The following is a 13,206-nucleotide window of genomic DNA, read 5'->3' as shown; positions in this document are numbered from 1 at the left end:
ATGGGACATAAGCCCGACTCAAAATCGAATTTGTTAGATCTCATGCTGCGCTCAAATGTATTCATGATCACCTGCTAAGCATGTGTGAGGGGTTTAGATCTGATGTCAGTTCTTGTGGTGTAACATACTGTGAGGTCATAGATTGTGATGTCACTTACTGTGATGCCACATGCAATGTTACACACTTTGATGTCTTTTGTATATTTCCTAACTTGGTTACTCCCCTCACTTCTTTTTTAGGTCAAGCTTACGCAGCTGTCTCTCTACATGTTGTAATCTACTTCTGTGGGCTTTCACCATGCCCATATCACGCCCATCACTTTCATTTGTATCTTGGCCAGCCTTTCAAAATAACTTTGACTTCGTAGGTAAATGCTTTACATTTGTCCCTCCGTGACGCTGCTTTGTTACTGCCTCGGAGACTGACCCTGTTACACGGATTATTGCACGATCAACCATATACCTTAGTGTGGCACACTACATTTTTCTTTTGCCTCGCTGCTTCGTGCTCCGCATGTTGTTTCTTCCTCTTTCTTGTTTTTGGGCACACCGCTGTTTCTTTGCGATGTCTGCGCCCAAAGGCTGCAAGATGTAGTGGGGGAGAGAAGGGGGTTCTTTTTTATTTATTTATTTTTGATGTTTCATATAGCGTGAACTCTGAGGAGCGCTTTACATGAGTACCTCTTATGTACAAGTTAAGCAGTTGAAAAATATTCAAACTGGTGCATTTTAAACAGAGAAAAACACAGAAATTCCTCAACGCGCTCTGCCGGCTCAGAATACTGGAATATTCACTGCACTTGGGAAATTTGCCCCGTAATGCTTTTGTGGGCTATCTTTTACAAAACATTTTGGCCCATAACTCGGCCTGTGGTAGTCGGACGACAGTGGGACCACTACCAAACTGTGCAACACACCCACCATTCAGTGTCTTTTTAAGCTCTTTCATGGCTGGAACTTTTGTTTTACAGGTGGGAGTAGTTTGTATTTTAAGGGACTTGTTTGTAATATTATTTTAGTAGGCCTGAAACTGTGTAATGCACTGTGGCCTCTAGGAGCTAAATATATGGTTACACTGCATTAGTTTCTGCCATTCTCCTTTCATGTGGTTATGCCCTACATGGGCTAACTATATGGTTACATGACCATGTTTCTAACAAATGCTATTTTTTATTGTGGTGCCCTCTAGGGGCTGTTCTGAGCATTACAGTCAAGCTACTACAATATTTGCTGTACTCAGAAGCTTGTACCATAATGCTTTGCGGCACATTCCTTTTTACAAAACATTTTTGCCCATAACCCACCCTGTAGTGGTTCTAGGACAATGGAGCCTCCATTAAAACCGTCAGCACGACATGCTCTTTCTGTCTAGGTCATCTATGGGTCCCCACTCTAGGTTGGGAGGACCCCAAAATAATAATATAAATAAATATACTAAAGAAAGGCAATATTTTAATGTTTTTGCTGCAGAGAGAAGGTAAATGGAAGGGCTTTAGCTATATGCAGGGGCACTGGAATTATGTGGCAGAGAGGATCAAAATATGTGGCAGGGTGGATTAATTTATGTTGCAAGAAAAGTCCACTTATACATTTACAACACCAATAGCTCTAACTCAAGCAAATGCAAGACCTATTGCATTGTGAATGCTTGTTCTTTCTTTTTTTAATTTAACATGTTTTACTGAAAAGCAGCTGCTATTTGCTGAGGGGCTGCTTCTTTCTGAAAAGGCATTTTGTGCACATTTTATTTATTTTTCAATTAACTAATCTCTAGTGGGCGTCTGTCATGAAGGGGCAGTAAATGAAAATAAAATGGCAGCACAATCAGACGTGTGTAGTGGTGCATGTATGCATCATCACACTTATTTCAGTGCTGAGGAGCATCAGCAAAAAGCATTGTCAAGCCAATAGGTATACATTGAGAAAGCCAAAATGTGCAACATATTGGCTTTGGCATTGCTTGTATATTCGTCCCTTCCAACACACGACTCAAATAGGCATATGGTAAATGCTGTTTTCTTCAAACTATTGTTCTAAGAGAATGTAAGTCAAAGGTTGTAAGTACCATTTTTCCTGTCCTTTCTAAGGAAAAGCCATGTGCCTATACACACCTATCCAGTATGTTTAACATTGTTTTGGCTATTTTAGCAGAGTTTGTTTTGTGATGTTTTCAGCATTTGTGTGTCACATGTCCGTTTGTGTAGCTTCCTGGTACTTTAGGGGCGAGCGAAAATCGCTCTGTCCCCTGCTGTAATCTCTCTTTGGACTTCTAACCACTCCCATGTCACATCAGTCACTTTCATTAGTTTGTGGGCTTGCTTTCATTTGTGAAAGGCATGCATACGTCATGCCTTTTCCGGTGTTTAGCCCACCTACACAGAACCGGTAAACTACTGAAAACATACGCGGCTCAATGTTTTTAGCATGGTTTCCAGACTACTTTTCTTTTTATTTTCCACGCAGAGTGATTGCGCTGGGGTTTACATAGCGCGATCGTGCTCAGTTTTTCCGTTTTCAATTTCAGTGCGATCGCCCTGCATTTTAAATAGCGCGATCGCACTACAATTTTTTTTCTTTTAATTTGTGTTGCAAGAAAAGACCAGTTAGGACTTTACAACACTAATAGCTCTAACTCAAGTAAATGCGAGACCCGTTGCATTGTAAATGCTTGTTTAAATGTGTGTGCCCTTTTAAAGTTTGTTGTCTGATGGTGTTTGAGCCATTCAAGGCAAGCACAATGTATTCAGAGATTTTTGAACGTGGCTTTGCTTCGGCTTTTTCCACCCATTGCTTCTTTTACTCTGGGTTGAACATTCAGCCATTGGCTTCAGACACTTTGAATCAAATCTCCAATTCACCCAGAGGTGTATTCCATTCTCACCTTTTTTGTTGGGAGTATGAGTAGTGGTGTAGCCAGTGTGTCGGGCCCTAGTGCAAGGAAAGAAAATACCCCCACCCCTGGCTGCTGATTGAAAAATAAAATACAGCATTAATCAGGGTTGAGTGGGCCTCGGTGCACTCCGCCTGTTGCACCAATGGAAGCTACGCCTCAGGGTATGGGTGTATCCTTTTACCTACATTGAAATGCATAAGGGAATATTTCACATCTGAAAAGTACGTTCTGCCATCTAACATTTAATTGTTTATTTCATTTATGCATTTTATACACTCACCAGCATTTTTTATGTTTTTCACTGCAGCAGGTATTTTTTATTTATACTTTTGACAGTTCTTGAGAGTGAATGTGAAACCTGGTAGCTTTGCCACTACTTGTTTATAAAATTAGGCAAATTGTCCATGGTATTTAATCGGAAGAATACTATGAGACTTGGTAAGAGCATTATTATATTAATACACGTGTAAAATGACTCATCCACTTTATTTGATTCCACTGATAAGCACGTTTGTTTGTTTCTCAGCTTTCTGACCGTTATACTAAGTAGCAAGTTGTATAACTCTGACGCACATATATGGGTGTGCAGTATTTTTAACCTAATTGTTTGCAAAATGGGTTGAGATATATTTTGGTGTGAGGTTATGGATTTACCCTAGAGATGGGATCGGGATCAACTGTAAGGTCCGTGTTGCACTCATGAGGATGCTGGAGGGCCTGTATTTATTGATCTGGTGGAGTACAGTGAATTGGACAGTTATCTTGAAAAGGCTGCGTTTGATCCACAGTTTGAAAGGGAGTGTTGTTGAGCGTTTCTTTGATTTACATGTATAGCGCATACAAGTACTATGTTGGTGTATGTCAGAAGGTCTGTCTTATGAATTCTGTTGAGTGTTGTGCATTGTTGGCACGATCGTAATATTGACTACAAGCAAATATGTGCCTTGTTTTATGCATTTGAGATGCTCATTAGTATGTCCTGATTGACGATAGGCAGATCTGTGGGAATCTAGCAAGCATAATAAACCAACAAGTGTTACTTAATGTAGATATATGGATTTAATAGTAATCAGATTGGTTGACATTTCATTTGGTGAGCAAATATTGTACTGTTATCATTGTTAATGTTACACAGATATACGGATTGGATATCACTCATATTAATTAAACATCTCATTGAGTAAGAAAAAAGCATTGGCAAATCCAATAAGTTTAGCTTTTTCTTAGTGTAAGTGTTCGGGTAATAGTTGGGCAACTTTATGCATATTGCCCGCAGTTGTTTCAGAAGGAAACCCATAATGAGGCTAAGTCTATGAGGAGAGGCTGTTTGCTGTAATACTGCAAAAGCAAAGTTAAGCTCTACACTCTAAGAAAAGTATTACGAAAGAGAGGCTGAAGATAACATTTATATTTCTAAATGAGATCTTAAAAGGCATAGACAGCAGATTTTACAATTAAGTGTCGTAGAGTGGAATAGAGTGGCATAAAGTGGGTGGCTTAGAGCGGAATGGTGTAGAGTAGATTTTACTAAAGTTCTGTATATGATATAGTCTTTGTCAGCCCTCTTCATTTATTTATATTCTGTTACACCATTCATATTTTCCTTCTGCCCACAACAGGCAGTATATTGAGCAAACAGCCTGTGGCAGTGGGTCAGCCCACTTCAGTCACTGGCTAGTTTCACTTTGAGTGACAACATTTAGCTTTTTCACAAGGAGCACATTTGCACACAAAATAGTTTCCTTCAATGCCAAAGACTGTTATGGCAATGCTTGCTTTTGAGACCAAAACAAATATACTTGCTTTTATTTCATGTGTTTTTTGTTATTTGTCAAGTACCCAGTATCTCCCTGTTGCACCTGGCCCTTTTTGCAGGGTCATCCCCAATCTTTTTGCCTCCTTCCTCCTAATTTTTCTGACTAGTTTTTGTTGGCTTTAGGACTCTGGGCACTTTACTACTGCTAAACAGTGCTAAAGTGCATATGCTCGCTGTGTAAAGTGTACTGTTTCTTGGTTTATTTATGATTGGCATATTTGATTTACTGGTAAGTCTCTAGTAAAGTGCACTAGATGTGCCCAGGGCCTGTAAATCAAATGCTACTAGTGGGCTTGCAGCACTGGTTGTGCCACCCACATTAGTAGCCCTGTAAACATGGCACAGACCTGCCACTGCAGTGTCTGTGTGTGCAGTTTTAAACTGCCAATTAGACTTGGCAAGTGTACCCACTTGCCAGGCCTCAACCTTCCCTTTTACTACATGTAAGACACCCCTAAGGTAGACCCTAGGTAGCCCCATGGGCAGGGTGCAGTGTATGTTTAAAGTAGGACATATACTAGGGTGTGTTTTACGTACTAACAGTGAAATACTGCCAAATTCGGGTTTCACTGTGCAAGGCCTATCCCTTTCATAGGTTAACATGGTGGCAGCCTTTAAATATCTTTAAAACTCAGATTCCCTTTGAGAGCAGATAAAATGTGGAGTGTAATGTCGCTGAACTCACAATTAAAAATACATCTTTTAGTGAAGTTGTTTTTTAAATTGTCTGTTTGAAAATGCCAGTTTTCGAAAGTATGCATTTTCTTGCTTACACCATTCTGTGACTCTGCCTGTTTGTGGATTGTCTGTCTGGGTCACTTTGACAGTTGGGCTGTTTTGCACCTCTCCCTAGACAGTGACACAAAGGGTGCCTGGGGTGTATAGCCTGCATATCCTGATGAGCCATCTGAGCTAGAGGGGAGGGAGGAGTGGTCGTTCACACCTGAAAGAACTGTGCCTGCCTTCACACAATGCATTCTCCAACCCCCTAGTGTTTGTCTGGGGCAAGGAATGGACAAGGAAGGATCTCACAAACACTTGGGATTTGCCAACTTCAAAGGGGGGTATAAGAAGAAGACCCAAACCCCAGACTTTTCAAATCTTTCTGGAACCAAGAGGATCCCCTGCTTAGGAGAAGAGCTGAAGGAGGAGTACTGTCCCTTTGCTGTGTTGCTTTGCTGGACTGTCCTGCAGTAGCTGCTTCTGTCTGACAAGAGTGCAAAGGGTGAACTTTACTGTGTGTCCTGCTTGAGAAAGTTTTCCAAGGGCTTGGAGTAGAGCTTTCCTCCTGTTGTAAGTCTCTGGGACACCAAAGACTTCAGTTTCCTCGACCTGCAGCACTGGAAACTGTGTGTTTTGTTCTGTTCAAGAGGAGAAACCACCTGGCTGCCAACGCCGCACAGAGCTGCATTTCCCTGCTTCGCACCGCGACCCTGGTCTCGCTGACGCAGTCATCGGACAACTTCACTGAGCTGCTGTTTCCACCGGGACCTGTGGGCCCCGCACTCCGGCATCGCCTCACACCACAGCCTGGGCATCCCGGCAACGCCACTCCTGCTGACACCGGTGCCGCTGCCTGCACCGTGGCCTGTGGACACCGCTCGTGAGGTACACGAAGCACCGTCCCGTTCCACACCGCTGGCCTGGGCCTACCGACGACATAGCTTCAGCAATGACGCCGCCGCAACCTGCACCGTGACCTGGTGACACCGCACTGCCCTGCTTCACACCTCAGCCCTGGTCTTACTGACGTCGCTGGATGCTGTTACCGAGCCGCTGCCTACACCGTGACCTGTGGGCACTGCAGGTTGCACCGTCCAGCTTGGCACCGCAGCCCCCATGCCTTCCACGCCAGCACACCTGCCTTCATCAGCCCATAGTTCGATCTGCAACGCGTGTGACTTCAAGGGCCCAACGACCCTAGTACCGACTCCAGAACCGACAGCGCAACATAGCGACGCCACTCTCCGGAGCTCACTGTGAGAATCACAACGCCCTACAATTCCAAAGGTACTGTTTTGCCAGTCTTCCTGACACCCTAGCTGGCACGCAATGCGGTGGCTGGCCTAAACTGTTGGTTTTGTTAATCACGATGCCGTGATAGCCCCAGGTGGAGCTATCGACTTCAAGGAACTGTATTTTTGAGTAAATCTTGCAAAATTCATATCTTTAACACTGTATGTTGGATTTTTATCGTTTTGGTCTTGTTTTACACAGATAAATATTGGCTATTTTTCTAAAACTGGTGTGGTGTCCTTTCGTTGTGTTGTCACTTATTACTGTATATTATGTGCAAATGCTTTACACATTGCTTCTGAGATAAGCCTGACTGCTTGTGCCAAGCTACCAAGGTGGTGAGCAGGGATTATCTGAGCAGGTATTTTCCTTATCCTGACTAAAATAAGGTCCCTACTTGGACAGGATGCAAACCGACTGCCAACTAGAGACCCCATTTCTAACACTCCCTCAAAGATAACGTTTTACAAAAACCATCATAAAACACACTAAGCATTGACAAAGTCAAGACGTTGGCAGCCAATGCCAGATCTATTGGTTTTGCCAGTGTTTGCTTAAAATTAGTTTCCTGGTTTTGCCCTGGCAGACACCTACGGTTTCCAGTATATATGGAGACATGACACTGAGTGAAGCATTTGACCTTTTACCCCTGGTTACCCCCTGGTGAACTGATGGCTAACAAAATCTCCTGGAAAAAACTGATCTGCAAAAAATATAATCAACTGCAAGTGCTTGGTGGGTCGCAGAAGTCTTTGAAGTTGTGGAGATGGGAAGCTGAAATTAGCTGTTCCCTGTTGAGCACGAATTGCCAACAGTCAGACTTTAGGAATAAGAAAGCTGCAGATCTTACACTTACTGGAGAGACTGTGGCAATAGCGACACACTTATGCATCTGTTATGACTCCTCCAAACTACAGACATGTTAGGCAGCGGTACTTAATAGTATTGATAGAACATTTTGTACTACCATGCAGAGGTTCCCGACTTATGTGATACTGGGGCTGACCAACAAACTAGCGCACTCTCTCGGTTCCTGTAGAGGTAGACAAATGTTGTTAGTGCCTCACTTTGTTATGGGGCAAATTGTTTTCACCACATCAGAGAGAGTGTCTTTATAGACTGTGGTTCTTTCTGAGCATGGAAAAATGTTATATTCTATCTCTCGAAAAAAGGCTGAAAGGCAGAGTGGCCCCCTGCTTAAAGTATCTTTCCACTGAATTTAAGGTCACTTGCACTCATTTTCTACAGGTGTTAATAATTACAGCTAACAACACAGTTGGTAGGAGTATCTTTGGGGAAAGTCAAACTCTACATAGGTAACATAGGCATACTCAGTAATTTGACTCAGAGTTGGCTTTCCTGGACCTGTCCTACTTTACTACTAGTGTAGGATGTGGAAGGGGAGGGTTAATTATCAAGCCTTTCTGAAACACCTGTTGACTGACTAACTGTTGCTTGCCAATCGTTGGTTGTAGGAAAATATATCTGTATTACATTTTCAAAATACAATAAACTTTGATCGACAAAATTTATTTTTTTCTTTTTATGATGACTGAACTCTACAGTTATTACTTTATTACCTTAAGTAACATCCCTCTTCAGGAAAGGATATTCCCTACTATTCCCCTACCCAGTCCTTTATTATAACACTGCACTGTAAGAAACACACTGTTGCTTGAAAATTATTCAGTTTAGGAATTTTAATGTCTGTACCACATCCCCATTATCAATTTTCTTTTCATTGTACTGAAGTTTTTCAATTTATCCTCATGCTTTAAAATGTCCTCCATGTTTGGGAACAATCTCTGAATTAGCACTTTGGAAGGAAAAAAAACCAGTGTGCTTCATCATACTATTTGTATGTTGATGTTTAACTATTATTGTTTTACATTTTTAGTTACCAGTCAGATGGCACCAAAAAAGAGCCTCTAAAGATGAACTCTATGGTATGTATATTTTCCAGCATAGACTCATTCTTTTTTTTTATAGACCATTGTGTGTATTTTAAGTCATTTATCAGTTCTGGGAAGCTAACTCTGTTTAGTTATTACATGTTTCATTAATGCTGGAAGACAAGATAACACGGAAGCAGGAATCTCATACCTGAGAGTTTTTGTTTGAAATTGGGTTTCCGGTTGGCTAGGGTATGCACCTAAGCCAGGCAGGACCCACCACTCTAGTCAGGGTGTGGGACTTACACACTCAGGATAACCCCTGCTCACCCACTTGGTTGCTTGGCACGAGCAATCAGGTTTATCCCAGAGACAATGTGTAAAGCATTTGCACAACACATGAGACACATAAATACACCACAAAGGAAACACAACAACTAGATATATAAATAATGATCTGAATTGTATCAAACAGCATTAGACCAAATACGACATGTATCAGTTATGCTCTGCTACACAAGCAGTTGTCAGAACATTACACAGGTTACTAGTACTCTGTGACAATAAGCAGTAGTCCGGTAAACATTTAGTTTCCTGGTATTCTGCAACACAAGCATTAGTTAGGTTGTCATTATCACCAACAATACACATGTCAGAGTACACTTATCAGGTCTGCCAGGACATCATCATGAATGCACATAGAAAGAGAAACCTTCCCAGATGGCAGTTTATTATTATCCCTGAAAGAAATGCACGCCTCATGGAAACAGTGTCATAAACACCACATAACTGTGCAAAGGTTACAGTCCCTGTAACAGTAGTTGCACAGGCAGATCCTGTAAAGATATAGATCACTCCAACATGGCAAACACGACCTATGGCATTAATCGGGGGATAAAACAGGGCAGAGACATTGAGGACAAAAATCATGGAGCAAAATATGCCAGCTGACAGGAGCTCCCACTATCCCTTCCACACAAGGTTACATCATGTCTGTGCTTGCTCTACAAGGTATACAGTAGGCACCGACCCCCTATGTCTCAGTCAGGAGTTCCTGCACTCCTATGATAGTGAATTTGGTACTGACTGGCTCCGCAGGGATGGGACCTTTGTCGAGGTCTTCATTTCCGCCCTGTGAGTCAGTCTGTGAATGCCCACCAGAGAGATACTGCTTCCATATGGGGGGGGGCGGACACTACAGCCTACGGGAAGACCTCGCTAGGTTCCCTTCTCCATGGCGGTACTGCCGGGCTGTTATAGCCTCTGTGTCCCCCTTCACTATAATGGAGTGCGGGAACTTGGGGTGAGCCTCCTGGCTCGAGAAATAATCCGTCACCTTCAGAGAGCGGTCTGCTCACCGGAGTGAGAGCTGCTGTCCTGTGCTCGTCTGTCACTCCTTTTCCCAGGGGAGATCCGGCACCTGACCTACGAGTACAACGGGCACCAGGCAGATGGAACCAAGGACAGCCACTGGTGCTGCTGCAGGTTGTCGCAGGAAGGCCTCCCCTGGTCCTCTCTGCCATCAGGCTGTTCAGTCCTGCAGCCGCTCCCCCTAGACCAACACACCCGCACCCGACACGGTGCGTGAGCTCCCTGATCACAGGATCACCGTCCAGGGCAGCGGTATTGACTGCCCCAAAGCAGGTGCCTGCCTGTGCCCCAGGGGCACATCAGAGAGCGCGCATTGCCTGCACTCAATGAGAAGCAGCCCGAACTGCCAGACCAGGTCCTCCACAGACTGGAAACAAGCATCCTGGGACGGGTTTCGGGGTATCAACCCTCACCAGCCAGACTAGTCTAAAGCCAGTGGCACAGTGAGCAAGGGACCCACATCTGGGCATACACGGTGCACTTAGGATGGCAAATGCGAAAACAACAAGGTGATGGATTGAATGCCTGACTTAATCTCAACCTCTGGCAATCGCTCTGGACTGCATCCCAATCCGTCTTTTTTGGACTCTGTCATATGCAAATCAGTCTTGACCCTGCTCCCCATGGGAACAGACCAGCCCGAACTGCCCAGCACCTCCTGGGCCAGAATCACGCATCATGGGACAGGTTTTGGGGGTATCACCCCTCATAAAAAGGGAAACAGTACAGCAAGTGTAGTGTTCTCCAGAAAGAAAGTTGTTAAAATGGATAATGGTTCAGCTCAATAAAAAGTTAGGTTTTGGAATTTCAGCAATATTGTTGGTTTTAAGTGAGAATGGTTTTTGCCATCTTTCATTTTGCTATCTCATGATATCTATTATGAACTTCTTTCTTCAATATTATATGCATTATTTGTGTAGATGTTTATTATCTTGTTGATTATTGTTTTTTGTGTCTTTGTGTGATATCTTGTGAGATGTTATTTGTTGTTGGTCATGTGCTTATTTTGTTGGGAGAAGATAAGTTAGGTTATTTTATGTTGGTCTGTTCCCTTTAAGTGGTATTCTCAGATCAAGGTTCTACAATTAATTTTTGTTCATAGTTTGAGAGTAGTTGCTGGTGGGACTTTATCCCGCCTATACCTGTGCTGTGGGCTCCTTATTACCACTTGCAATAAAGCTTATCTTCAAACTGGAACCACTGGAGTCCTTTACTTTTGGATTACTTTTGGGATTGCAACACTGGTGTAGAACTAATTAGATTTATTCCAAATTGTTCTTAAAGTTTTATCTAGAGCCTACTCATGGGATAAACAAAACATCAATAACACATATAAATTATACTTTTAAAACATTTAAAAATTCTGTAACAGTCAGACACGGATCAAGGATTACAGATGAAATTGTTTTTGTTAACTCATTTTTAATTTTCATTCAGAGGATCCTTTCTGTTGCATCAAAGTCATATGCTCATGTGGATATGGCACTGATTTTTTCCTATGTAATTCCTGTTAAATCCAGTTTGACTTGTAGAGATGTACTGATACCGACACAAACCAATAATTATAAAACCTACCTTATTTCCCCTGGATTTCAGGATTCACTATCGAAAACTGGAATACCTTCTACACTGTACAACAAACTGGAAGAATCTTCAAACCGTGACCATGAATCAATTGTTTAATGTGTTCTCTACCCACTGCGATATAACAGTTTGATAACCCAAGGGCCTGGGAAATATTTTTAGCTTTCAGAAGGACAAAATGCATTGCTAGCATTAAATGTTAGCATATTATGATAAAACTTAACCCTTGCTATGCTAATCCCTTTGATAATCCAGCAGTAGGTATTTTTTCTTTTCAAAGTTTGGGGTTCTAAGTCATACAAAGTTAAAACTTTACGATGGGAATAATCTACATTTAAAAAATGTGCGAACACAAAATATTCAACAGAAACGCTTTATACTACTACTAACTTCGATCAATTGAACATTGTAATGGTGATTGCAAATGATACCAGTGACCCATAGTTTTGTAATGTCTTTTTAAAATGTGTCTAGTGGCTGGTAGATGGGACACAGAGATAAGGAAAGAAGTAGTACAGGGTATCCTGCTCATCCATATGGGCCATTAAAAACATTACTTATTAGTAACCATAATTTTTTACTTTGATTTGCTATAAACTCACGTCACGTATATTTACACCAAATAGTAGTTGAGCTCTGAATTTCATCTTGTTTTCCTCAACAAGAAAAGGGCCTCTACCAAAGGAAAGATGGGAATGACTTACTGATGTCAGACTCAAACCCACAAAAATGAATGCATATGATGGCCCTCAAGACAGTTTATCCTGTGGCACAAATGATGTAAATTACAGTCAGTAAAAGCTGAGTAATGATACTAAAATATTATTCATTCCCTTTTTACATCACAAGGAGTATAAGTGATCCCACTGTCTTTTGGGGTGGATGTTAGACTTTGCATGGCTGTTGTGTGAGTCACAGATTATGGTCGACCCCATAGCTTGTGAACGCAAGTGTTATTTTCATCTTAATTCATATCTGCACTTCTCTATGGTTATTGTTTTAAGTGAATCTTTGTTAATGTTTTACAACCAAACGTAACTTCTCTGTGGCTACTGCTTTCTTCAATTAATTTATTTATTTGATCATTTTGGAAAATGCAATAGTTCCCTGCTGCCAGTCAACCGCAAAAAAAACAGATGATGGATGGAATGCTGAACGATGTCAAACATTTTCCCCGAGTCACAGCGATAGGCCTAAATCAATAGTTTGATTTTAGCTTACCACACCATTCCAGTTTGGAGCCAGCCATATGCATATCAGTCTTGACCCTGCTCCCTGTGGGAACATTCCAGCCTGTTTGTACATTTGCCCTAATAAGTGCGTCAGGAATGCCTGGACATGGGTTCCGGGCTCACTGTGCCACTGGATTTAAGCTGGCCTGGCTGATGACCAGTGATACACTAAAACCAGTCCCAGGATGCCTATTTCCGGTCCAGGGAAGGCCTGGCTTGGCAGTTTGGGCTGGACTGTTACCATGGGGAGCAGGGTCAAGACTTATTTGCATGTGGCTGGGTCCAAACTGGGGTGGTGGGCAAACAAACGATTGATTAAGCCCAAATCTTTGTGACTGGGGGTGAATGTTTATATTATTCAGCATTCCGTCCATCATCTGTTCTTTATGCTTTTGTCAATTC

The 13,206-nt window shown here is 42.3% G+C and overlaps 1 protein-coding gene across 2 annotated transcripts in view; it reads left to right on the top strand.

The window, feature by feature from the left end:
• Positions 1 to 13,206, top strand: part of RIC1 (RIC1 homolog, RAB6A GEF complex partner 1) — a 673,031-nt gene that overhangs the window by 341,158 nt on the left and 318,667 nt on the right. For both annotated transcript variants that reach the window (XM_069240247.1, XM_069240239.1), the window contains exon 10: positions 8,623 to 8,671. In XM_069240247.1, coding sequence (XP_069096348.1) covers positions 8,623 to 8,671 — 49 coding nt within the window. The remainder of the gene's footprint in view (positions 1 to 8,622; positions 8,672 to 13,206) is intronic.

Source organism: Pleurodeles waltl, chromosome 1_2, assembly GCF_031143425.1.
Source record: "Pleurodeles waltl isolate 20211129_DDA chromosome 1_2, aPleWal1.hap1.20221129, whole genome shotgun sequence".
Lineage (NCBI taxonomy): Eukaryota > Metazoa > Chordata > Amphibia > Caudata > Salamandridae > Pleurodeles > Pleurodeles waltl.
The sequence above is the reverse complement of the archived record's forward strand: the minus strand, read 5'-3'. Positions and strand labels throughout refer to the sequence as shown.